Consider the following 24,640-nt stretch of genomic DNA (forward strand, 5'->3'; position numbering starts at 1 on the left):
TCAAGAGACTGAAAACACACATATGCACACAGATACTTGCATAGGGGTATTTACACCAGCATTATACCTAACCGTCCAAAGACAGAAACAGCTCAAATGTTTATTAATAGATGAACAGACAAATAAAGAGGCACATGTTATATGAAAACATACGACACGGGTAAAATTTAAGGAAAATTATTTTTAAATGAAAAAAGTTAGTCATCTAGTATCGAGGGGCTGGAGACATGGCTCAGAGGTGAAGAGCACTGACTGCTCTTCCAGAGGACCCGGGTTCAATTCCCAGCACCCACATTTGCCTGTAACTCCTGCTCAAGGGGTTCCAACACCCTCACACAGACATACATGCAGTTAAACACCAACGTATATAAGATAAATTAAACAAATGAACAAACAAACAAACAGTGGGAGTGTCTTTGACTCTTAAAAAAAAAAAAAAAAGACTAGCATCCATGTGGAAGGCCAGCATAGAGAAATGTAAAGATATGTGGAACAGGGCAGCAGCTGCTGATGGGTAGAGGGGCAAGGATGAGTGAGGAAGTGACTGTCAGTTTCAGTGCACGGAAGTGCTTTTCCATGTGATGACAATACTCTGAAATGTGGAGATGGCTGCATATGATTTGAATATATTAAAAACCATTGGGTTATATAATTTTCAATGAATTATGTGGTGTACAAATTATTTCTCAATATTGTTTCTAAAAAAATTAATATATTTAAATATGATTAAAATTACAGTGCATGTTCATGACAGAATTTTTAGGGCCAGATGTTTGTGACAAGAATAAAACTCTGCCTGCATTCCCTAGGCCTGCCAGCACAAGGAACATCAGGTTAGACCCCTCCCCCAAGCCTCTGACAGCCCTGTCTCCCTGGGGCAGGCCCAGAGGAGCTGAGCTATACTCTGGCCCCTAAGCTCTCTTCTCAGGCCACAGTGGCTCTGCCTGCATTCCCAGAGGCCTGATGGCCCCAGAGAAAACCATGTGAGACTCCCAATCCCCTGCCTGCTGGGTCTCTATGGGGTATGCCCAGAAGTGGTGAGCTGGGCCTTGCTCCCTCGGCTCCATTTCCCTGCCCAGGGCTCTGCCTGCCTTCCTGGAGATTGCCAACAGCTGGAACAACCAGGCAGGACTCTTGTCCCAGGTCCCTAGCCCAACAGGTCCCCTTAGGCATACCCCGTAGCTTTGAACTGTGCCCTGTCCCCTGCACTCCATTTCTGGCCCACAACTCTGCCTGCATTCTGAGAGGCCTGCTGGTACCAGGGACTACCAGGTAAAATCCTAACCCCCGATTCTCTGCCTGTCAAGTCTCCCTAAAGCACACCCAACAGTGGTAAACTGTACCCTCTTGACTGCTCTCCATTTTTCCGGCCAACAACTCTGCCTACATCCTTGGTGGCTTGCTGGCACTAGGGACAAACAGATGGCTAAAGGCCAGCATAAGAACATAATCAACAAGAACTAGGGCAGTATAGTACCACCAGAGTCCAGCAAGTACATCAAGAGTACATCAAACCCTAGATATCCTAACAGCCAAAGCACAAGATGATGACCTTAAATCCAATTTTATAAAGATGATAGAGAGCTTTAAAGAGGAAGTGAACAGATCCCTTAAAGAAATACAGGTGAATTGAACAGGTGAAGGAAATTAATAAAACCGTTCAAAGGAAGTAGAAGCAATAAGGAAAACACAAACTAGGGCTGGAGAGATGGCTCAGTGGTTAAGAACATTGTCTGCTCTTCCAAAGGACCAGGGTTTGATCCCCAGCACCCATACTGCAGCCCACAACTGTCTGTAACTTCAGTGCCAAGGGATACACCAACAAATGCACATACCATAAAAATTAAATAAATTAAAAATAGAAGAAAACACAAACTGAGGGAATCCTGGAGATGGATGTTCCACCATACTGCAAGGACACTTGCTCAACTATGTTAATAGCTTTATTCATAACAGCCAGAAACTAGAAACAATCTAGATGTTCCTCAACTGAAGAACCGATACAGAAATTGTGATATGTTTACATAATGGAATACTGCTCAGCTATTAAAAACAAGGAATCATGAAATTTGCAGGCAAATGGTGGGAACTAGAAAAAATACTGCGTGAGGTAACCCAGAAACAGAATGACACACAAAGCATATATTCATTTCTAAGTGGCTATTAGGCCTTCAGTACAGGATAACCATCCACAAACCCAAAGAAGCTAAGTAACAAGGATGGCCCAAGGAAGGAACACTTGAATCTCACTGAGAGGAAAAAAAAAAAATAGACATTGGGGGTAGACAGAGGGAGGGAACTTAGCAGCAGAAGAGGTGGGAGGGAAACAGCAGGGATCAAGTATGGGAAGGATGGAAAGAAAACTTGGAGACAGAACTGGGACAGGTCGGGGGGCATCTCTGGGTCAAGCTAGAAATCTAGGACAAGGGAAACTCCCAGGAGTTTCTATGAGGGTGACCATAGTTAAGACTCCTGGCAATGGGAAATATGGAACCTGAACCAGCCACTTCCTGTAATCAGGCAAGACTTCCAATGGAGGGAGGGGGATACCCACTCACCCACAAAACCTTAAACCCACAATTTGTCCTGTCTACAAGATGTGCAGGGGTAAAGATGGAACAGAGATTGAGGGAACGGCCAACCAATGACTGACCCAACTTGAGAACCATGCCATGAGAGTGCCAACCCCTCACACTGTTAATGAGACTCTGCTATACTTGCAGACAAGAGCTCAGCCTAACTGTCCCCTGAGAGGTTTCACCCGGCAGTTGATGGAAACAGATGCAGCCAAACATTAGGCAGAGCTCAGAGAATCTTGTGGAAGAGGGGAAGGAAGGATTAAAGGGGCCAAGAAGGATCAAGGACAGTACAAGAAAACCTATACAATCAACTAAGCTGGGCCCATTGGGGTTCAACACAGACTGAACTGCAAACCAAAGAGCATGTATGGGATGGACCTAAGACCCCTACACATACATAATGTGCAGCTTGGTTTTCATGCGGGTCCCCTAACACCTGGAACAGGGCTGTCTCTAACTCTATTTCTTGGTTTTGGATCCCTTCTAACTGGGCTGCCTTATCTGGCCTCCATAGGATGTGTCTAGTCCTATTGCAACTTGATATGCCGAACGAAGTGCGTTGATATTCTTTGGAGGTCTCCCTTTCTCTGGGAAGAAGAGAGGGGGAGAATGAGGTGAGGGAAGGTGAGAGGGAGACACCAGGAGAGGAGGGAGGGGAAGCTGCGATGAGGATATAAAGTAAATAAATACGTTAAAATTAATATAATTATTGTCATAATATTATGCAGAATATGCACAAAATAGGATTTATTTGTTTATGCATAAAGCCATACAAACTAACAGGGCTTCAGCTTGCTAAGTCTGGCCCCTTTCTGCGGAGGGTCTTTCTTCCTGTATGCCTGCTGTGTGTATGTGTTTCTTCGCTCCTAACAAAAGCCTTTCTTCACAAACAAACAAACAAACAAAATCATGTGAATATCTTTGAAAAATCCCTAAATATTAATAATAGAGTGTAAACCTTAAAATTTCTATAATAAGATTGTATTAAATATCTTTTTTCTCAAGATAAAACAAATGTAACTTTCAAGTACAACATTCCCCAAATAGAAAAATATGATGAGTATTTGCAGAAGCAGGGAAAAAAAAAAACCCAAACATGAAAGCAAAAGTCTGTCAGTTAACATCCGACTCAAGAAAAGATTATTTTGCTCTCCTAATTTATTACACCAACATTTGCCTTGAAGTAGGTCTTTTATGTGGCATAAAAAGACTTCACTAGCTTTTAAGAAAAATAAAGTGATATGTACACAAATAAATATTCCTCCAAAAATGATTCCAAATGCAGAATTATATTAGAAAAATGTTGCATAAAGATTAGGGCGTTAGATCATTATTTTTTCAACTTTAATTTGATACATTTTTTTTTCAGTGAAGTACTGTTACAAACAAAGCTATCAAAGTATGGCCCTGGAGAAATGGCTCAGTGCTTAACAGCATGCACTGCTCTTGCAGAGGACCCAAATTTGGTGCCCAGCATCCATGTTAGGCAGCTCACAACCTTCTGTAACTACAGGTCCAGGGATCTTACCACCTTTTATGACTAACTACATCAACTGTCATTTCTATGTACATACACATAATTAAAAGAAAAATTTTTAAAAGAAAAAAGACTTATTTGTATAGAAAAATCTCAGTTTTGACATTTTCCCTATTATTTTAATGCCGTATGATAACATTCCCTTTTTTTTTAAGATTTATTTATTTTTTTATACAGCATTCTGTCTGCATGTGCCAGAACTCACTTTAGATGGTTGTGTCTGCATGTGCCAGAACTCACTTTAGATGGTTGTGAGCCACCATGTGGTTGCTGGGAATTGAACTCAGGACCTTTGGAAGAACAGCCAGTGTTCTTAACCTCTGAGCCATCTCTCCAGCCCCGATAACATTCTCTTAAGTAAAACTAAGTTTAAAAAAAGTTTGTGTGCATTGCAATAACACAGATTTTGTTTTCCTGTTAGTCTTGTACTATTCAGCCCTCCTCCTGCCCCAACCACCACCTTCAGTTTACTTTAATGGCTTAGGAGCACGCCTTGATCATGCTTAGGGTGCGTGATACAGTGCCACAGCAGAAATGGCACACATCCAAGGTTGAGGGTCTCCCTCAAGACCCGACTTTAGTCATTGGTCACGGAGCACTAACCGTGAGATCTAATTCTCTATTCCCCGTGACAACAAACAATTATTAAAATGCCATTCGAGTCATGATTGAGGCTTTCTGCCTGCGTTCTTTCACTCTGTCTTTTCTTAAAGGCACGCTGTAATTGGAAATTGAGGGCGGTTTTAGATCTTATCTAATAGACTCTATGAGGCCATATGTTGGAGGCTTTTTGCCAGCCTATGGCAGCACTGCAGATGGTGAACACTTTAGGTGAGGTTAACCGGAGAAGGCTCAGGTACTTCCCCAAATAGTCTAAAGGATACTAAGCCCAAGGCGTACTTCATTAAAGAGTTATCTACTTTGGTGATGTTGGGTTTGGAAATAATAACTTGTTCTCTCAATATTTTAGCACGCCATGGTTTTTTTGCCCATGAAACTCCCCATTTTTGTTTAACATTTGGTGTCATACAGAGAGCTGATGTTTTTAAGACGAACTTGAGGAGATTGTGCTCTCTTTCACCATGCCCCACACCACCTACCATACCAAGTACAGGAGACTGCTCTAGTTAAAGGGCCGTGTTCACCAGGCCTCATGCGCATCCTGCTTCTGATTAGCTTTGCCCTTGCTCCTGTCACTCTGTTAACACACTGACATTTTTCTTTCATGCCTTTGAAAATTCTGATAGCCAGAAATAGATCTTAGATTAGTTAAAAGACCCAATGTCATATTAATTTATTAAATACTGCAATGACCTTAAAAAGCAATGAATCACAGATTTAAAACCTAAAATACAGAATAAATAATACAGCATAAATAAAAGCATAATTTTCTTTCTTAATTGGCATTATGACTTACATAATAAAGACCTGGGTTTGGGAAATTTAAAGAATTCTCCCTTCTTCCTCTTAAAATTACAGTAACCCATTATGGACTAGTAGAAAATGAATGTAACATCTATTTTTTGGTTTTTTATTTATGTCAATCAGTTACAGCAGCAATGAAAGCTTATACAATCTCTTAGACCCAGACTCTAGCCTCTTCTGATTTTAAGTCTGCTTCCATGCTATGGACAATATTATTAGGGTTCCTTAACTTTCTTCAAGCTGGAAACAAGTCCAAAGAGAAATGAATTTTAGAGACGTTAGGTTAGAAAATAATCAGTTTTCAGTTGTTCAGTTATGTAATTAGCAAATATCTGATTTAGAGACAGACCCCGAGCCAGTCTTTTTATAGTGAAAAAGAAATAAATGAGGCATAGAAAGCCTGTAGATATATGAATGTAGATTACATCTATGAGTTAATCAGCTAGAATGTTTAAATATAATTTGTTATTATGATTAACAACAAAGTTTCTCATCTGCATCTCAATTAGATAACTATATTTTTTCAAAACTTTATTACTTTCTTTAGTGGACAAAAGCAGGTGGTAAGCACACTTCCTTATTCTCAGGGAATAATATGGTGAATTAGGTACTTACATTTTATGTCTACAGCAGTGTATAAAACACAATACTTTCATTTTTTCTTAAATGATTTGAAAACAGCAGGCAGCTCAACATCTAAGAACCCAAAGTACCGCCCTTTAAGTATGCCCACATGACTCACTTTGAAACGAGCATGCTTTAGTGTTTTAATAATTTCTTATAAAACTTTTCAGGCAGCATTTATTCTTGGTTGGCATGTAAAAGCTAGAAACTGGTTGTTATCTTATGAGTTAGAATGACGATAATGTCAGCTTAGTTCTGAAAAAAAGTAGATATTTCATGGAAGATGCACACATTTACAACCTTAATGTGTGTCTTAGTTATTTTTCAGTTGCTGTGACAAAACGCCACTGCCAGCGAACTTTATAAAAGAAAGGCATTTAATTGGGGGCTCAAGGTTGCAGAAGGGGAAGTCTCTGACTGCAACTGTGGGAGGAATGGCATCAGGCAGGCATGGCGCTGGAGCAGTGGCTGAGAGATCACATGTGATCCCAAGGACAAGGCAGAGAGAGAGAGAGAGAGAGAGAGAGAGAGAGAGAGAGCGAGAGAGAGCCACCTGACAATGGTTTGGGCTTCTGAAACCTCAGAGTGATACACCCCCAACAAGAGAACACCATGTAATCCTTCCCAAACAGCTCCACCAACTGGGGACCAAGCATTCCAGTGTAGAGCCAATAAGGGCCATTTGCATTCAAAGCACAGCAATGTGCTTCCTCTTCAAGTGGCTCCTACACAGAATATAAACACTAAGTTTAAAGAGAGACTTTTATAGCCTAAAACATTATTAAGCAATAAAGTAGGCTATTTATTTGTTTTATTTTTAATATATTATTATGAGATCTTGAGAAAGTCTCATTTTGTGTTTGCTTGTTTCTTTGCTTCAATTTTAGATACACAAAGTGTTCTTACCATCTGCTTTATTAAATTGAAATAAGTAATTGAAGTTTTAAAAATGTGGTTATCTCATTTAGAAACAGAGACAGTATGTTGTTCATATTAATAAATTATACTTAAAAATATATTATAGTTGATTAACTCATAGAAAGAATCTGCTGGCTTCTATGTCAAATACACTTCTTGAGCTTATCATGTTCCTACATATGTCAGTCAAATGAGAATTAAAGTTTGCTGATGGCAAAGTAAGAGTACTGCTAGAGACCTAGTGTTACATTTGTCCTTCAAGTACGAGATTGAGGTCTACCCTGAGTTATGCTTTTCATACTCTGCCTTGCCCTGAGAGACTCTATTTTAAAGGTGGCATCCGGCTCTTATTTGGGGGGTAGAAGGTAATGGGCAAATGAACAGACCATTTGTCCAGAAGCACTCATAAGGCCCAGACTGAAAAGTAAGTTATGCCTAAAAGTAGAAAGGACACCACCCTACACACGTATCAAAGTAAATTGGAACTGTATAGACACATGGGTGCATTTAACTCATCAGGAGAACCAGGGTGAGGGCACCAGCCTGAGGTGCAACTCTCTCATCTGGGCCCCATAATGACAACTGTGAAGAGCACTGTGGCCAGAAAGCAGAGAACTCCTGACTGTCCCAGGCACTTCAGATACATCCAGTTGACCTGTCTATGTGTTCTGTTTGAACTGCATTGTTTAGCAACTCAGCACCTGGACTTGCTGCCTATTGGCCCATTAGTTCACCTTGTCATGGTCCTGCCCTTTACCTCTTCAGCCTCTACCCCATCTTGCTTCTGGAAGTCAACTCTGACCTTACATCTCTGACTCCGGCAGAACTCTTTTCTCATCATCCACTCTATTTTAACTCTTTCTGAGTTTCCTGCCTTTTTTCAGGCCTCTCTGAAGCTCCTTGAACTCTACTTCAACTCTCTTAAACCTTTGAAGCCGTTCTGAAACCTACATATGCACACACACATAGATATATTTACTGTGATTATATATATATAATCACACACACACGATATGAGAGTTAATATTAGTAATTAAGATTGGAATAAAATAACCTTGTGTTTGCTTAGGCAGAGCTATCAAGGAAAGCAGAACTATTTAGTAAATTGTTGTCAATGAAACCACTATATCTTGTAAATTTGTGGTTAATTTAATGCATTCTGACATCATGGAAAGACCCATATGTGTTTATCTATGTCTCTGAAATAGCACTCCCATGACAATATGTAAGCTCAAAAGCATACAAAACTTGTGTAGAGAACAGAAATACTGAGACATTCATGTAGAAACATTTACATTTAATTACTTATATATCATTTTTCTTCACAAAGAAAATCTACTATGTAATACTCATGAATATTTCCTTCATTATGGGAAGGTTATCCTTTAGAAATGTATATACATACTTACATAAATACATACACACATACATATGCATATATCTCTATATCTATCTATCTATCCATCCATCCATCCATCCATCCATCCATCCATCCATCCATGTGCAACAGGATTCAAGTCTGAAGGAATATAATCATACTCATTTGATCTCAGGCTAGGTCAGTACTGGTATTACAGACTGGGAAAGAGGCTGATATTAGTGTTGACGTGGTGATCATGATGGCAGTATGCTGGTACAGCTATATCCAATCAGAGGTTTCTATATTGTTCCTGAGTCCGCATGTTATGATAACCAGAATAGAAAGGCTTGGTGATCTAGCGATTACTTCTTTTTTCATTCAATTAGAATGTAAGCTAATAAAAGAAGCCAGACTGAATTCTTAAATTGTACACCTATATGTTTTGTTATAAAGAATAGCATCTTTTTCATTGATTATAAAATTGAGAATTTCGTTTTTAAGGTATAGATCCTCCAATTTGTTTAAAATAACTTCATTATTTTTATTTGTGAAGAAAATTTTTCAAATGAAATAAGTCAAATAAATGTATTTGAGACCAAGTTTTATATATAATCTTTGTGTTAAATCTGTTTTAATACACTAAAGTGAAATTTTGTCAGACTAGAGTTTTATTAAGATATTCCACAACTGACTGGTGCAATGAAGAAGAACTCGGCTGGAGTCAGAACTGTGGCACCCTTCTTCAGGGAAGCTCTAGTTCCAGGAAAAGAAATCATTGCTGAAAGTAATAGAACACCAAAAACCAAAACCCAACCAAACCAAACCAAAAACCCAGGAGGGAAGAGCAAAAGAGACACTTCCTGTATAAAATACAAAGGAGGCAGCAGGAGGCCCGTGCTCCTTGCCCCTCTACTTTCCTTTGAAAAGGAGGGTTTGGCTGAAAGTTGCTCAAGTAAAATATTGCCATAAGATGTCATCTGTGTGGGGCTGGGGACTTAGCTAAGTGGTAGAGCGCTTGCCTAGCAAGCACAAGGCCCTGGGATCAGTCCTCAGCTCTGGAAAAAAATGCTGTCCGTGGACATAGTCTCCTGGGGGTACTCTGGTGCTATTTGTCTTTCTTTGAATCTTTATAGCATTACCTAACTTTGGCACTTTACTGTCAATTTCCTCATCAAAATGTTTTCCCCATCTTGGCTCATACTTTGTTGTAAGCTCTTATCACTTTTGATTTTTCTAAGCAATTATAAGGCTGCCAGTAAAAAGAAATGAATTTTACACATATCAAATAACACAAACAAAAATAAAGCTACTCTTAGGATTTAAAGCCCCCAATGACATCATTCAATCAGTCCCCAACTAGAATATTAAAGAAAGGCACGATAGACTCTTTCTCCAGAACACATGTGTGGATGAAAGCACAGCTGCCCTCAGCGCAGTTCCAGCACAGTGCAGATGCTATGATGGAACTGAGATCCAAAAGTTACGCGGTTTTGATGATGATAGAAAGGTAGGGCAGATGAGGTTAGGACCTTCGGTGACAGAGACTTATATCAAGGCAAGCTTTGTAATCTTGACTAAGTACAATTATTGGTTAAAGAATTCTACCCCACTAGAACACACACATTGAACAAAGAGGACTTGAGTACATACATATCACGTTGTCTGTTGGTAGTAAACCTTAAAATCATTGAGTCATATCACAACCTACAAGGTAACAGTTTCAAGTAAAAAAAAAAACAAAAAACAAAAAAAACTCCACTTATCTTACAATAAAATCTTTCACTGAATCATTTTAAAACTTTTCAAGGTTGTGAATAACTTTTTTTAGTAAGAAAAATACTATCTTGAAATTAAAGTTACAAAGATGTGTTCACTTAGAACAGCATCAGATAGGATAGATTCTGTGTTAGTGTTGTTTGCTTTCTGAAGTCTGCAATGCAAAACAGAATTCAAGACCTTGAGGATAATGAGCCAACAGTCCTTTTCTAGATGCTGGAAAAATCAGCTATAGCCCCTCCTCGTTACTGCTCAGAGTTAGGCTATTTGTTTACGAGTCTATTAATTTCCCAACATGTAACTGCACCTTCCACTAAGCTTCCACTAAGATGTATGGGAATTTTATTTCAAATGGCCTTGACTTCAAAACTGTATTTCTGTTGATACACAGATAGCATTTTGGTCCAATAAAATTAAAAGATTTATTTTCTTTATATGCATTTCTCAGTTGAGAAACATACTTTTTTTAAAAAAACAATTTATTCACTTTGTATCCCAGTTGTAGCCCTTCCCTTGTCTCTTCCCAGTCTCACCCTCCCTTCCTCTTCCTAGCTTATCCCTCTCTCCTAGTCCACTGATAGGGAAGTCCTCCTCCCCTACTGTCTGACCCTAGCCTATCAGATACCATCAGGACTGCCTGGATCCCTTTCCTCTGTGGACTGGCTAGGTCACCCCACCAGGAAGAAGTGATCAAGGAGCAGGCAACTGAGTTCATGCCAGAGACTGTCTCTTTTCCCCTTACTAAGGAACCCACATGTAGACTGAGCTGTCTATGGGCTACATCTGGGCAGGAATCTAGGTCCTCTCTATGTGTGGTCTTTGGTTGATGTATCAGTCTCTGCAAGGCCCCCTGGGCCCAGCTTTTTTGGCCTTGTTGGTCTCCTTGTGGGGTTCCTGTCCCCTCCGGGTCTGTGAGGTAACCCAGAAGCAGAAAGACATGCATGATATATACTCACTGATAACTGGATATTAGCTACATAATATAAGATAAACATACTAAAATCTACAGACTTAATGGAGCTAAAACACAGGAGGGAAAACAGGATAGACACCAGAAGCAGTAGAAAAGAGAGAATAGGACTACCACAGACATCCTCTAAAAGACTCCACCCAGCAGGGGATCGAAGCAAATCCAGAGATTCTCGGCCAGATCTTGGACAGAGCGTAGGGAGTCTTATGGCGGAAATATACTCTTTATCTACAGTTACTACATAACTACTGATTATTCCCACCAACAGTTCCTTTTGGCTACTCATACCTTAAATTTGTAACCAATAACGTAGAGCCTATATTAAAGGTCTTACCCAGAGAAATCTTTATTTTTAAAGAACATTTTCCCTCTAGTGATCTGAAAAGAACTAATTACAAATGCAGCTTGCAGATGATCTGTAGTCACACCAAGAGGACTAACTTTGGAGTCAGATCTGATTCCCATGAAGCTTTTGATGTGTGAAATGGTATGATGATAGAGAAACCTCAGGTTGTAAAAATTAAATAACAAATTACTGCTACTGTTAATATTGTTTTAATAACTAGTAAATACTGGTCATAATTTTATGTTAGGAAAAGTCAAAATCTTAGTAACAGAATGTGTTTTCTAGTAAAAAAAATCTATGTAAAATGAAAGTTAACTTTTATTTCTTCTTTGCATTGTTGCCAAGAAAGTATCTAAAATGAATATAAATAGTAACCTAAAAACTGCAATTATTATTTTTCTCTCTAATCTTTCCACCCCCTCCTTTACTACTAACAATAACAGCAGTAGTCAGAATGATCCCCCAAAGGCGCCTCTGTACTACTCATGGACTCTGAAATATGGCAAAAGGTCCTTTTCAGATGTTATAAAGGTATGGATGTAAAATACAGATTAGAATCTTGGGTCAAACAAGCGATCTCAATTTGTGACAGGAAAATAAATAAAATAACACAAGAATTCACGAGCAAATAAGTAACTTATAACCTGCATGTGCAGGAAGGCTTAATATGACAATTTGCATTTACAGACATAATGGATATTTTCTTAACGATAACTTTTAAGAGTTTTGTTTGTTTGGTTTGTTTGGAGACAGGGTTTTTCTGTGTAGTCATGGCTGTCCTGGAACTCACTCTGTAGACCAGGATAGCCTTGAACTAAAAAATCCACCTGCCTCTGCTTCCCAAGTGTAGGCAAGAGCAACCACTTCCTGGCCAACTTTTTTCAGAGTTTTATTCTTTGTATAAGTAGCAACAATAAGACATCACAGGATGAGACAGTGATGAGGAAATATTTCACCTCCATTAGCCCACCCCGGCTTAGAAGAAAATTATTTTCTTTGGAGAGTGTAGCCACTGGTAGATTACCCATGAGGCAGAGGATAGTCCCCCACATGAACACAGGGCAGCACTAATGGACTCAACTGGGTATTAGAAAAAGAGAGAAGGTGAGTTAAAGGGGACTTGTTACACACACACACACACACACGCATGCACATTGTCACACATAAAAGTCACTCCACATGGCGAGCTAGTATTGTTACAAAATCCGTGTATGGGCTCAAAAGATCTATAATTTTGAAATAGAAATGTTGTATTCGGAATATATGTGAGATACTTTTGTAAAACTGTAAAAAATTGCATTGGCCATGGAGAAGAGCAGCTCATTCCCATCTTAACGGTACACTTTCAGCTCCTGTGACACAGATTTAAGAGCTTTTATCCTTTTTTCATGATCATTCTTTATTGGTCTCTTCTCTACAATGTCCCTCCTAAACCCAACTCTTAAACTCCATTTCCTAATGACTACTGTCTCAGTTTACTGCTCTTTTATTTATTGTGTTTTTCTTGCATAGTTTTAAGTACAGTCTAAACTTTGTAACTCACATTTATGTCAGGGCTTAGATGTGTTTATTGAATATGTTTTGGGTATCTGTTTTGGGTATTTCCATACATATAAGTTCAAGCCGTTCTGACCCGCCTGTGGAGAGGGGTCTGGGGTGGAATATGAGCCCCTCGTTACTTTCTCATGTCTACCAGTGCTCAGTGTGGTAGCGTGCGACCACTGACATAGACTCTGGAGGTAACATAGTAAATATTTGTCTCTGACTGTATTTACACATCTTGAGTTAATAAATGGTGCATTTGATAAATAATAAGTGCTCAATATTTGACAAAATTTTCATTAAGTGTAATTTATTATAAAGGTTAATGTCAGATATTATCTAAGTTTTAGTATTATTTTTCACTTTGAAATTAAAAATAAACTCATTTTTTTACAGCAGCCGGATTGCCTTGCTTCTGTCCTAATGCAACTCAATAGCCAGCGACCTGCTCTTCTTCAGTAATTTTTGTGTGTTTCTAATTCTTTTCAAAACACAGAGTATTTTAGAGCAATTTCACATTTACAGATGTTCACAAGTTTTTAGTAAGGATTTTCAATAAAGCTTTAGTTGCTAAAAAGTACAAAAACATCTCACCAATCAAAATCCCAACATCAGTTATATCAACACAACATTTGATTATGTGTAAGTATTAGATGTTTTTAAATAATTTAAAGGTAATTTGTGCATCTGTGAATTAAAATTATATTTCTATATAAAAATTAGAAATACTATTTTAAAACAGCAAACAAAAGTTTACAATAATAAAACCTATATCCATACAGCAAGTTGTAACCAGAATTCAAAGAATATTATCAAATAATTATTTCAATATGATGTTTTTACACAAGGCCTAAATTTTCACAAAATATGGTTTGCAAAACCAGGATTAACGGAGACCATGAATTACTACAACAAATTATTTTGTGTTATACATATATGCTCTGATTTCCAATAAAAAAAAAACCCTAGCATCCAAACATAAATTAGATTTAATCCCATTGCCTATAATTTGTTTTGCTATAAAACAACACCGTATTACATGCCTTTGTTTAAGTAGAAGATATGCTATTATTTTCAAGATACCAGGGTTTTAATGTTTAATTAGCAACATCTATTTGAAAAAAAAAAAAAAAAGACATTGCTTTGACTCACAAATTTCTTAATTGCTAACAGTGGCTTTTCAGAGTAGGACTGTTGTATATAATTTATTTTTGCAGATGTAATTAGAAGCCGAATTTTAAAGTAGCAAAGCCTTGAATATCTTCACTGTCAGCAGAAAGAAAACCTTCTGTCCCAGCAGCTGAAGAACACTGGTGCTTGAAGTTTTAAGAAGGAAATGAAGACTTAGTGAGGAAATGGATAGTACTGGTAAATGTTTCTTACAAACTGAAAAGAAAGTTAAGTTGTCAGCAAAAACCATAAAATATGAGGTGTCATCTCCACTGCAAGCTGCTGGGAATAAAAATTAAAGTGGCAAGCAAGCTCCACGCTAAGGAACCTAGGGGAAAACAAGAGCCCGCAGATCAAAGCTGCCTCCCAGGCGGCAGCCGGAGCAGTCAGCGACCGGGGCTTCTCCCTGAGGAGCAAAGACAAGTTCTCAACACTTTCACTTTCAAAGTTCACTTTCAAAAAAAGTTCACTTTCAAACAGGCTGTTTGATTGCTGCAAAAAAGCATCATTGTTTTCAAAAGGATGAACGCGTCTAAAACTCGCCTTTTCCTCTGGACAATGTCACCATCCATGTATTACTGTGATAAAATGACATGAAAATAAAAAAAAAAGAACGTGTATTGTAACGACAACTCAAATATGAAGGCAAGAGTAACATAAAAATTCCTACCAGTTTGGCTGAGCTGAGAAGCACTGCGACTTTTCCGTGAGAGACCAACGATAGCTACCATTTTGGCCCCAATGCTAGAGCGTCGCTTCTTGCCACTGGCACCCAGGGCACCCACTGCAGTGTCGGACTGGCTGCCATCATTCTTCTCCAGCGAGCACATGTCTCCACTGATGCTGGTGCTTTTGGTCATGCTCCTCCCTGACACGCCCGTCTGTCTGCTTTGCATTTTGGATGTAAAGACACTGTCAGCCGGTGGATCATTAAAAATGAAGGTAAAGGTGAAAAAGAAAAAACAGAAGAGGCATTTTAGATCAAATACCAGGAATACAACAATCAAATGTTATATTTGGAATGTATTTTTAGGATTTAAAAATTTTCAAGTAGTATAATCTCAAATACGTTCTATTTACAGACAACTGCAACATGTAAGCAACTATGCAAAAAGTCAGAGTGGCCAGCCTTAGTGGAGCATGCCTTTAATGCCAGCACTCGGGAGGCAGAGGCAGGTCTACTCTACACAGCGAGTTCTAGGACAGCCAGTTCTGGTACAGAGAAACCCTGCCTCAAAAAACCACACACACACGTCACACACAGGTTAGATTAATAATTTTATTTCTACCTTTGAGTCCTGGTTTGAATGATCATGGAGGAAAACAAAACGAAAACTCGGGGTTCCCTCGGAAGTGGACCTTGCAGCAAGGCCACGTGTGCTTTAAGGAGGCTTACTTAATAATGGTTACAACTTTCTAAATATCTAATATGCTAGATATTTTCATTAGTTTTAAGCATTAAAAAGCTGTTTCACTGTACTTAATTTTGTAATTACTGGCTTGATTCAACTTTCAAAAATAAAGAGTTCCTTCCTATTTATAGGCAGCAGTTTGTGAAACCCTGAGACATGGGACTGGACTGAGGGCTCGCTGTAAGACTGTAATGAAACGGGAGTAAACTGAAGACAGACTGATTTTTCCAGTTCCTGGGGAGCAGGGATGAAGCCTCTGCAAACAGGCTTTCCAGTTGTCCCTTACAAACCTCGGCATGTTACAGAAGCCGACAGTTTTGCAGGGATTGGGAAATTTACTTAGATATCATCATTATGACTTGGTATTAGAGTGCCATACTTTGCTTTACTTAGGCCCCAGAAATGGGACTGTTTAGCACATGAGTAAAAGAAGAAAGGAGTAAAAAGTCAAGAGACAGAAACAAGTACATATTTTCTCCAAGTATTTAAAAGGAAAAAGGCCACTGTGAAAATTTAAAACTACATTCAACAATTTTATTCCTCATATTGATGTTAATAAGAAATGAGGCAGAGAGAAAAATCAGTGTTTGCAGCTTCATGATACCACACACTAGCAATTTTTAAATGTTTGGTTTCGTAATTCAGTAATAAATAAAAGAAAGAAAGGGTCAAGCTGGTGGGAGGCGAGCTAAATGGCACGTGTGGCGACCTCTGGACCCATCGTGAAGAATAATCTGTCCCACTCGAGCCCTAGGGTTACCACTTACAAAACAAGAATATTTATTTTAAATAACTTTTAAGGGAAAGGCTGATTGATATATGGAAATTACAGTATTAGGGAATATGAGGAGGTTAAAGCCCTTCAAAATGTGTTGTCATCAACAGTAGAAAGGACATTTAGACCAGTGAGCTGACTAATCCTGGGGACTAAAAGCCTGACCGGTTTGATTACACCCTCACCACGCTGTTGAAAAAGTACAGGGTACTGATTCAGGATACCAGGGTTTGATCTTTGGATTCCGTGACTAACCATATAACCTTGGTAGAACCATTTTGATTTTCTGCAACTTAAGTTTCCTTATTTAAAAAGTGAGAAAACACAAGGAAGGCTCTGGGTCCAGTGTTAGTCTCAGAACAATAACTATAGAAATTCTGCTTTTCTTCTCATGGTTGCCACCACCACTGTCATCATTCAATAAAGTTCTAAGAAGCATTCTGAAGTAGAATGTCTTGGTGAAACATCTCTCTTTCCAGATAGCTAATGCATCTGGGGTAAATAAACACAAAGATTTAACATATGAGTTTTGGAGCATGCTCCCATGAGAAAAAGAGTAACCTCAGCAAGGTGAAAGTTTCATTGAGAGGAAGGCTTTGAAATCCCACAGCCATAGTAACAGACTTGAGTTCATAGGAATGTGCAGCGGGTATGTACAGCTTACTAAAGAACCACCTGATCTAATGCATAAAAGGCAAGCCAGACAGACACATTTCCTACTGCATCTTAGGATTTCTCATCTTAATTTTCATAGTTAGATACAAAGGTCATAATCAAAATCAAGAAAAATGATCACTATTACAGCAATTTGTAGATGAGCAGATAAATATTATGATGTTACTATGGTTATACAGATAGCCACCCTCATTTTGATATAACTTTGGACATCTATGGCAGGAGTAAAATCGACATTTTTATGAAATGGGCGTGCTTCCTTCCATCCCTGTGCTGACCATAGGGCTGAGTGTCTGAGCAGTTGCATCCCCTGACAGATCTGGAGAGTTTTATAGGTTAGGTTGCTCTGGGGCCTGTGTGTGAGGGATTTTTTTTTGTCTTGAGTACAGTAATTTCTGTGGAAGGACACTAACTAAAAGTGGTGGCTTTGTCTCTATGGGTCCTGGACTATGTAAAAAGAACATCATGAGCTGAGTACAACACGTTCATTCTCTCTGTTCCTGACTCTTGACTAGTTGTGGGTCCTCCCCCCTTGATTTCCTTACTATGAAGGACTATGACCTGGGCCTGTGAGCTAAAGGAAGCCTTTCTCCCCTAAGATGCATTTGTCAGGACATTTTTATCAGAACAACAAGAAATGAAAACTGGAGCAGCTAAACCAGACAGTTTGGGAAGCCGCAATTCATGAGCTGATGAACCGATTAGTACATAACAGGACATAAAAGGAATATAAAGGTAAAATTATTTATGCAGAATGATTTTAGCAGAAACCATAATATATGACAAAATGTCCATGCATATGAAAATATAAAACATGCATATGTATATAGATACCATTATACTAAAATTAGCTTTAACTTTTTCCAGCAATATTTTTTTAAGGTACATTTTGTTTCTATTCTTGTTTTCCCAGAATAAACATAAAAAAACTCAGCAATAATAACAATAAATAAAATAAATTGGAAGAGGTATAAGAAAAGAGCAATCAGGGACCAGCAGTACATTTTCTTTCTATAAACAGAAGCGTTGAACCTGTGTTCAGTCCATGAACTGAAGACTATGGCTTTCTAGCTGTTCCTGCTGGGCTACTGAGCTGTGATATGACTGGCCGCAGTGTGCTCACTTCCAGCCACGGTTTCCATATTTCTAAACATGAACTTTATTCATGTTTTCTAAGTTTGGGCTTTAGAAAATGCCAACTTTACACAGTTTGTAGTATTAAAGTAAGGCATATAAAACTGTCAATGCAAATGATCAATTTTACAACAAAATTAGACTTGTTAAGATGAACCTTGAAATTAAATAAAGTCAAGTCTAGTATTATTAGAGGAAAGAAGTATGTCTTTCCACAATATGGTCCAAAGACATACACAGCATATAAAGACTCGTACATTAAGTGAGATATGTCAGTTGGCAGGTGTGGAAGAGGACAGCTAAGCGGCTAGGCCTCAAACTCTGACCTGTAAGGGCAGGGATGTGCAGTGGCACTGCAAGAAAATGTCTTCACACGTGAATATTTTATCATGCAGAAATCCTGGAGGAGAGGAGGAGCTGCCCGAAGGCTTGGTGAATGGAGTGCTGTGCAGAAGTGCTGCCCAGGAGTATAGAAAGCACGGCACGGAAGAATCAGATGTGGGGTTAGCGAAACTCAAAAGGCACATCTTGTCAGCGCTTTGCTTTGTTCCTATATGTCAGGTGCAAAGAGATAATCTTGTAAGGTTCTAACTCTTCTGTATGTAGATGTATGTGTGTCTTTACATATATGAGGGTGTATGTGCCCAAGTGTCCTTGTAACAAGGCCGGGGTCAACATCAGTCAGGTGATGCTGAAGCAGGGCCTCTCACTGACCTCACTGACCTGGGCTGGCTTGCTGGCGTGAACTGCTGTGCCAGCTTGTTACCAATGTGCTGAGCATCCCATCAGCACTCAGGCAGACAGCACACACTTCCCCACTGAGCATGTCCACAGCCCCTGTAGTTCATGGATAAGTGCAGTCTTGGCAGGCGTTGGGAAGAAAGTTCACTTTTAAAATGTGATACCGCCATTTCTAGCTTATCACTTGCATGGAAGAATATAAAAACAAAAGGTCTGCAACTTCGTAACGTTCCCTTATTTGAAAGCCTCACTGTGGTACTGTTCCCTTCCTAACATGTGGAACTTACAGTTGTTCGAGTTACTGCTAATAAGCTTTACTTCACGTTAGCTCAAGTGACCATCTAAGTAAGCACAGCAGCACTCACTCAGTGAACCATGTTTAAGGAATACCAACCATCACCCATCCTGGGGATAGAAATACTCTTGTTTGCTGACTCCCTGAGAACTCTGGCAGGGTTAAAACAGAGATCCACTCTAACATCAAGGAAGCATGAAGTCAAGCACGGAAGAAAATCTCTCTGATGTACATGAAAAAACTGACTTTCTTATAGTAATTCTTTCATTTTAATTGTAACAGAAGCTTAACACTTAAGACTGTTAACACTGTATGTCCTAGATCTGAACACATATTAAAATGATACAATGTATTAGTATAAAATTTTCAGTGCTTTCAGGGCTATGTATGTGTATATGCCATCAAGATAGCTAAGTAACAAAGCATTTTTGATCAAAATATCTGTCTTGATTATGGTCATTAGCAATGAACCTTTAAGGGTTCAAGTCTTCAGTCTCATGGCAGGAAGAAATATTCCATGGTCTCAGGACAGTTGACTATTTGCTTGAGATCAACCATAGGACACATATGAAGTGTAGGATTCCTAAATTTCCTTTCCCAATAGCTAGCTGGTGTGTATAATTTCAATACACTAAAACTTCTTTAAAAAAATTTTTTTTCCCCATGGAGAAAACTTATTTCTCCCACTCTCAGCATTCCTTAGTTGCCTATAGTTTCTTTGCGAAGGACTAAGGCCAAGAGCACACCAATTGGTTATCCAATATCAAATGGTCAGCCCTGAAAACATGCATGAGTAACATTATACAGACTAAACAGGTTATTTTTAGAAATATATATATATGCATATATACACACATGAAATAACAATAATAGAAAAGATAACAAGGGGGTATTTGGGAAGGTCTGGAGAGAGAAACAGGGGAGGAGAAATGACACATAATTATAACCTCAAAACTAAAAGAAAACAAAAATTCTCTTTTTTCCTAAAATGAGATTTTTATTTGAAATAATTTTTTTCATTTTTTGTAATAATGAATGTAAATATAAAATATACTTTCTTTTTTTTCAAAATTTCAAAAATTTATCTTTTTTATTTTATTTTATTAATTACACTTTATTCATTTTGTATCCCCCCATAAGCCCCTCCCTCCTCCCCTCCCGATCCCACCTTCCCTCACCTTTCTGCATGCATGCCACTCCCCAAGTCCACTGATAGGGGAGGTTCTCCTCTCCTTTCTGATCTTAGTCTATCAGTTCACATCATTAAAATATACTTTCTTACTTAAAACATAAGATCAAACATTAATGCTTCATAGTGTTATGAGAAAATTTTATAAAACAATTTCCAATAATTCTTATCAATATATCAATATTTTACATATCAGTCTCCTAAATTAGTATGTAAGTTTGAAAATTCTGCATATACTAATTAAATTTACTATAGTCAGTTTAGATAACTGCTTCCAAAAAATAAAAAGCATCTCAAAGTTTGGGCTTGGAGATGGCTCAGTGGTTGAATATTTTCTTTTTTTTAATTTATTTTTATTATTTGTTACATTTTATTAACTGTGCATCCCAGCTGTATCCCGCTCCCTCATTCCCTCACAAACCCACCCTCCCTCCCTCATCTCCTCCCTGCCCCTTTCCAAGTCCACTGATAGGGGAGAACCTCCTCCCCTTTCAAGAATTCTTGATTTCAAGTTTTAACATGTCAAGCATTAAAGAAAAATCTCTCTAAAACATACAGAAAAAAAAAATTCTCATAGTAATTCTTTTAGTTAGGGCGGAAGCTTAAAGTTTAAGACTTAATACTATTGGCTGACCATCCCTTTAAAAAATATTTTTGTAACTCAAGTGACAATACATGCTGGAGAGGATGTGGAGTATGGGGAACCCTCCTCCATTGCTGGTGGGAATGTAAACTTGTACAACCACTTTGGAAATCAATCTGGCGCTTTCTCAGACAATTAGGAATAGTGTTTCCTCAAGATCCAGCTATACCACTCCTAGGCACATATCCTAAATATGCTCAAGTACACAACAAGGACATTTGTTCAACCATGTTCTTAGCAGCTTTATTTGTAATAGCCTGAACCTGGACACAACCCAGATGTCCCTCAAAGGAAGAATGAATACAGAAATTATGATACATTTACATAATGTAATACCACTCAGCAATTAAAAACAAGGAAATCATGAAATTTGCAGGGAAATGTTGGGAAACAGAAAAGATCATCCTGAGTGAGGTATCCCAGAAGCAGAAAGACACACATGGTATATACTCACTTATAAGTGGATACTAGACATATAATACAGGACAAACATACTAAAATCTGTACAGCTAAAGAAGCTAAGCAAGGAGGACCCTGTATAAGATGAACAATCCTCACTCAGTAAGGCAAAAGGGATGGACACTGGAAGAAGAAGAAAACAAGAAACAGGACAGGAGCCTACCACAGAGGGCTTCTGAAAGACTCTACCCAGCAGGGTATCAAAGTAGATGCTGAGACTCATAAGCAAACTTTGGTCAGAGTGCAGGGAAACTTATGAAAGAAGGGGGAGAGAGTAAGTCCTGGAGAGGCCAGGAGCTCTACAAGAAGAGCAACAGAAGCAAAATATCTGAGCACAGGGTTCTTTTCTGAGACTGATTCTCCAACCAAGGACCATTCATGGATATAACCTAGAACCTCTGCTCAGATGTAGCCCATGGCAGCTCAGTATCCAAGTGAGTAGCCTAGTAATTGGAACAGGGACTGTCTCTGACATGAACTCAGTAACTGGCTCTTTGACCACTACCCACCCCCCAAGGGGGGAGCAGCTTTACCAGGCCACAGAGGAAGACAATGCAGCCAGTCCTGATAAGACCCGATAAGCTAGGGTCAGAGTTGAGAGGAGGTCCTCCCCTATCAGTGGACTTGGGGAGAGGCATGGGAGGAGGTGAGTGAGGAAGGGTGGAATTGGGAGGGAATGAGGGAGGGATCTACAGCTGGCATACAAAGTGAAGAAACTGTAATTAATATAAAAATACTTTTGTAGCTGCTGTGTGCCTGGCTGTGAGCTCAGAATGGGAGGCAGAGCAGAGAGTGCCTTTGTTCTCATGGACCTTTTATGCATGATTCCAGGGGCAAGCTAATAATCAGAGAGTGGAATGTGGTATGTGATGACAAAAAAATACAGATAAAAGAGATAATGATGAAATAGAAAGTTTAGGTGAAATTTTAGGGTCATTTAGGGAGATTTCTCTTAAGAGGAGGTAACTGAGCTGAACCCTGAATGATGAAACCAAGTCATGTACAGTAAGAATGATGTAGGCATAAAAGAGATTAGTCAAGTCATGTATCTTGAGGCAGGACTAAGGGTGGCTGCTAGAGAACAAGTACAGAGGCTGAAATCGACGATAAAGCCTGGATGCCCTAGAACAGAAGCACAGACTGAAAAGCTTATTCTTATTAAACCAGTTATAGAGACACTAACCAGAGCTGAGGCCTGAGACCATACTACACAGATTGCACAGGCTGGTTATACCAGAGGATTTTGGGATCTGGTGCCAGTATTTTATCTCTGAAGATAATTCCATTAAAGGCTTCTGGAGCGCTCACGGGGTCTAGCAGCAGTATTTTATCTCGGAGACACATCATCAGAAGCTTCTGGAGAGATCACCGATACCCTCTTTTAATTTATACACACTTCTGTATTAGTAGACTATAACCTTTCTCTATCATGATTAAAGAGCTATTTAATGGAAAAAAAAAGAACTCGTGGTTCATATTATCACATATTCTCATGGCTCCCTTTCTCCCTTCTTTTTTCTTCCCTTCCTTCCTATTTTTTGAGTTGTGGTCATACTACATTGCCCAGCTCACCCTAAGCTATAAAATGAGACAATCTTCTGGTCTCAGACACCCGATTTGCTAGTCTGCAGCTCCTGGCAGTGCTCATGTTTTACAACTATTTATTTTGGCCATTCTCAGATGATAACTTTCAGTATCTTCTATTATATTGGCTACATTTCTCCAGACCCCGTCTGTATTCTTTCATTAGACAGATAAATAGGTGATAGACAGCTACATATGAGAAAGAGGGAGACAGAGAGAGAGAGGGGGAGGAACTGGGCTACGGAAATGGTGCAGTTGGTTCAGTGTTCAAGGAACTGAGAGCACACATAAAATGGGATGTTGGTAGCACGCATCTGTACTCCAGACTGGGATTGACGGTGGTTGGAGACAGGTGGCCCCTGAGCTCACTGGCCAACCACCCTAGCTGAACTGACAAGTAAGAAACCCTGTCTCAAAAAATAAGGTGGAGAGCAGTAGAGAGAAGCACTTGGATTTTGACCTCTGTTCCACACAAACATACGTGCACATACATGCACATGTATTTCACAGGAGCATGGACATTCATACAAAACAAACATACAGCACACTCCCACAAACTACATTTAAATATTCATAATCAGAAGTGTCATTGTTTTCATTGCTAACTTAAGATCAAAGTTATATAAGAGCTAGAACTTTAAAATGTTTTCAATACAACATGTCTAACAAACATTGCTTTTTAAATATCTACTAATACTTTATTATCCTCAGAGACATGACCTAACTTGTTCTGTTCTCCCTTGTTCTGTTCTGTTCCTTGTTCTGTTCTAACTTGTTCTGTGAATTACTGGCCATCACACATTTCTAGATTCAGCTAATTTCAACTATAGTAAACATCCTGGCGCCAATTAACCAGTTCCTTTAGCTAAATCTCCAATGCACCTACTTGATGTCAGGTCCCAAGGGGCTGAGTGGGGGCTGAACTGGTGCCTGTGCTCCACGCTCCTGCACATGGGGGCTGAAACTGAAGGGAAACAACAATGTTTTGTTTTGTTTTGTTTTCACCACACAAAGAGGCCTCTAGTGAGCCTACTCAAAGCAAACGTTTATTTCTAAAAATGATTGCAGAAGAACGTCTTTCTCTAATGTGTGTAGACTCTACTTGGGCTGCTGGTAGTTGTAGCTCTGTAGTAAAAACACAAGAAAAAAATAAAAAAGAAAATAAGGACCAAAGAATCATTATATAGAGCATGTAGCAAGTGACTGAAACACTTAGAGCTGCCAGGAGACACAAGACTCAGCACTAAGAGATTTTACTGAGACTTGAAAATAAGAGATCAAGAAAGCTTTTATGAACACGTGCCCTGAATCATGAAGAAGAGGGATGACACACAGGAAAGAGAGTATTATAAATAACGACACAAAAGTGAATGCACACCCAACACGGGATGGAAGCAGATGCAGAGACTCACAGCCAAACTTTGGGCAGGTATAGGGAATCTTATGGAAGAAGGGGAAAATAGAAAGATCTGGAGGGGACAGGAAC

The 24,640-nt window shown here is 39.0% G+C and overlaps 1 protein-coding gene across 44 annotated transcripts in view; it reads right to left on the bottom strand.

Annotated features, from left to right (window-relative positions):
- Rims2 (regulating synaptic membrane exocytosis 2) overlaps nucleotides 1-24,640 on the bottom strand; it is a 522,675-nt gene that overhangs the window by 55,923 nt on the left and 442,112 nt on the right. For 16 of the 44 annotated variants that reach the window (XM_060389562.1, XM_060389561.1, XM_060389534.1 and 13 more), the window contains one exon: nucleotides 14,918-15,159. The exons of 19 other annotated variants lie outside the window; for them this stretch is intronic. In XM_060389562.1, coding sequence (XP_060245545.1) covers nucleotides 14,918-15,159 — 242 coding nt within the window. Of the gene's footprint in view, nucleotides 1-14,917; nucleotides 15,160-24,040; nucleotides 24,119-24,640 lie in introns of all 44 variants that reach the window. 9 more of the 44 variants (XM_060389526.1, XM_060389524.1, XM_060389531.1 and 6 more) reach the window with 1 other exon arrangement.

This window comes from Meriones unguiculatus, chromosome 8, assembly GCF_030254825.1.
Source record: "Meriones unguiculatus strain TT.TT164.6M chromosome 8, Bangor_MerUng_6.1, whole genome shotgun sequence".
Taxonomy (NCBI): domain Eukaryota; kingdom Metazoa; phylum Chordata; class Mammalia; order Rodentia; family Muridae; genus Meriones; species Meriones unguiculatus.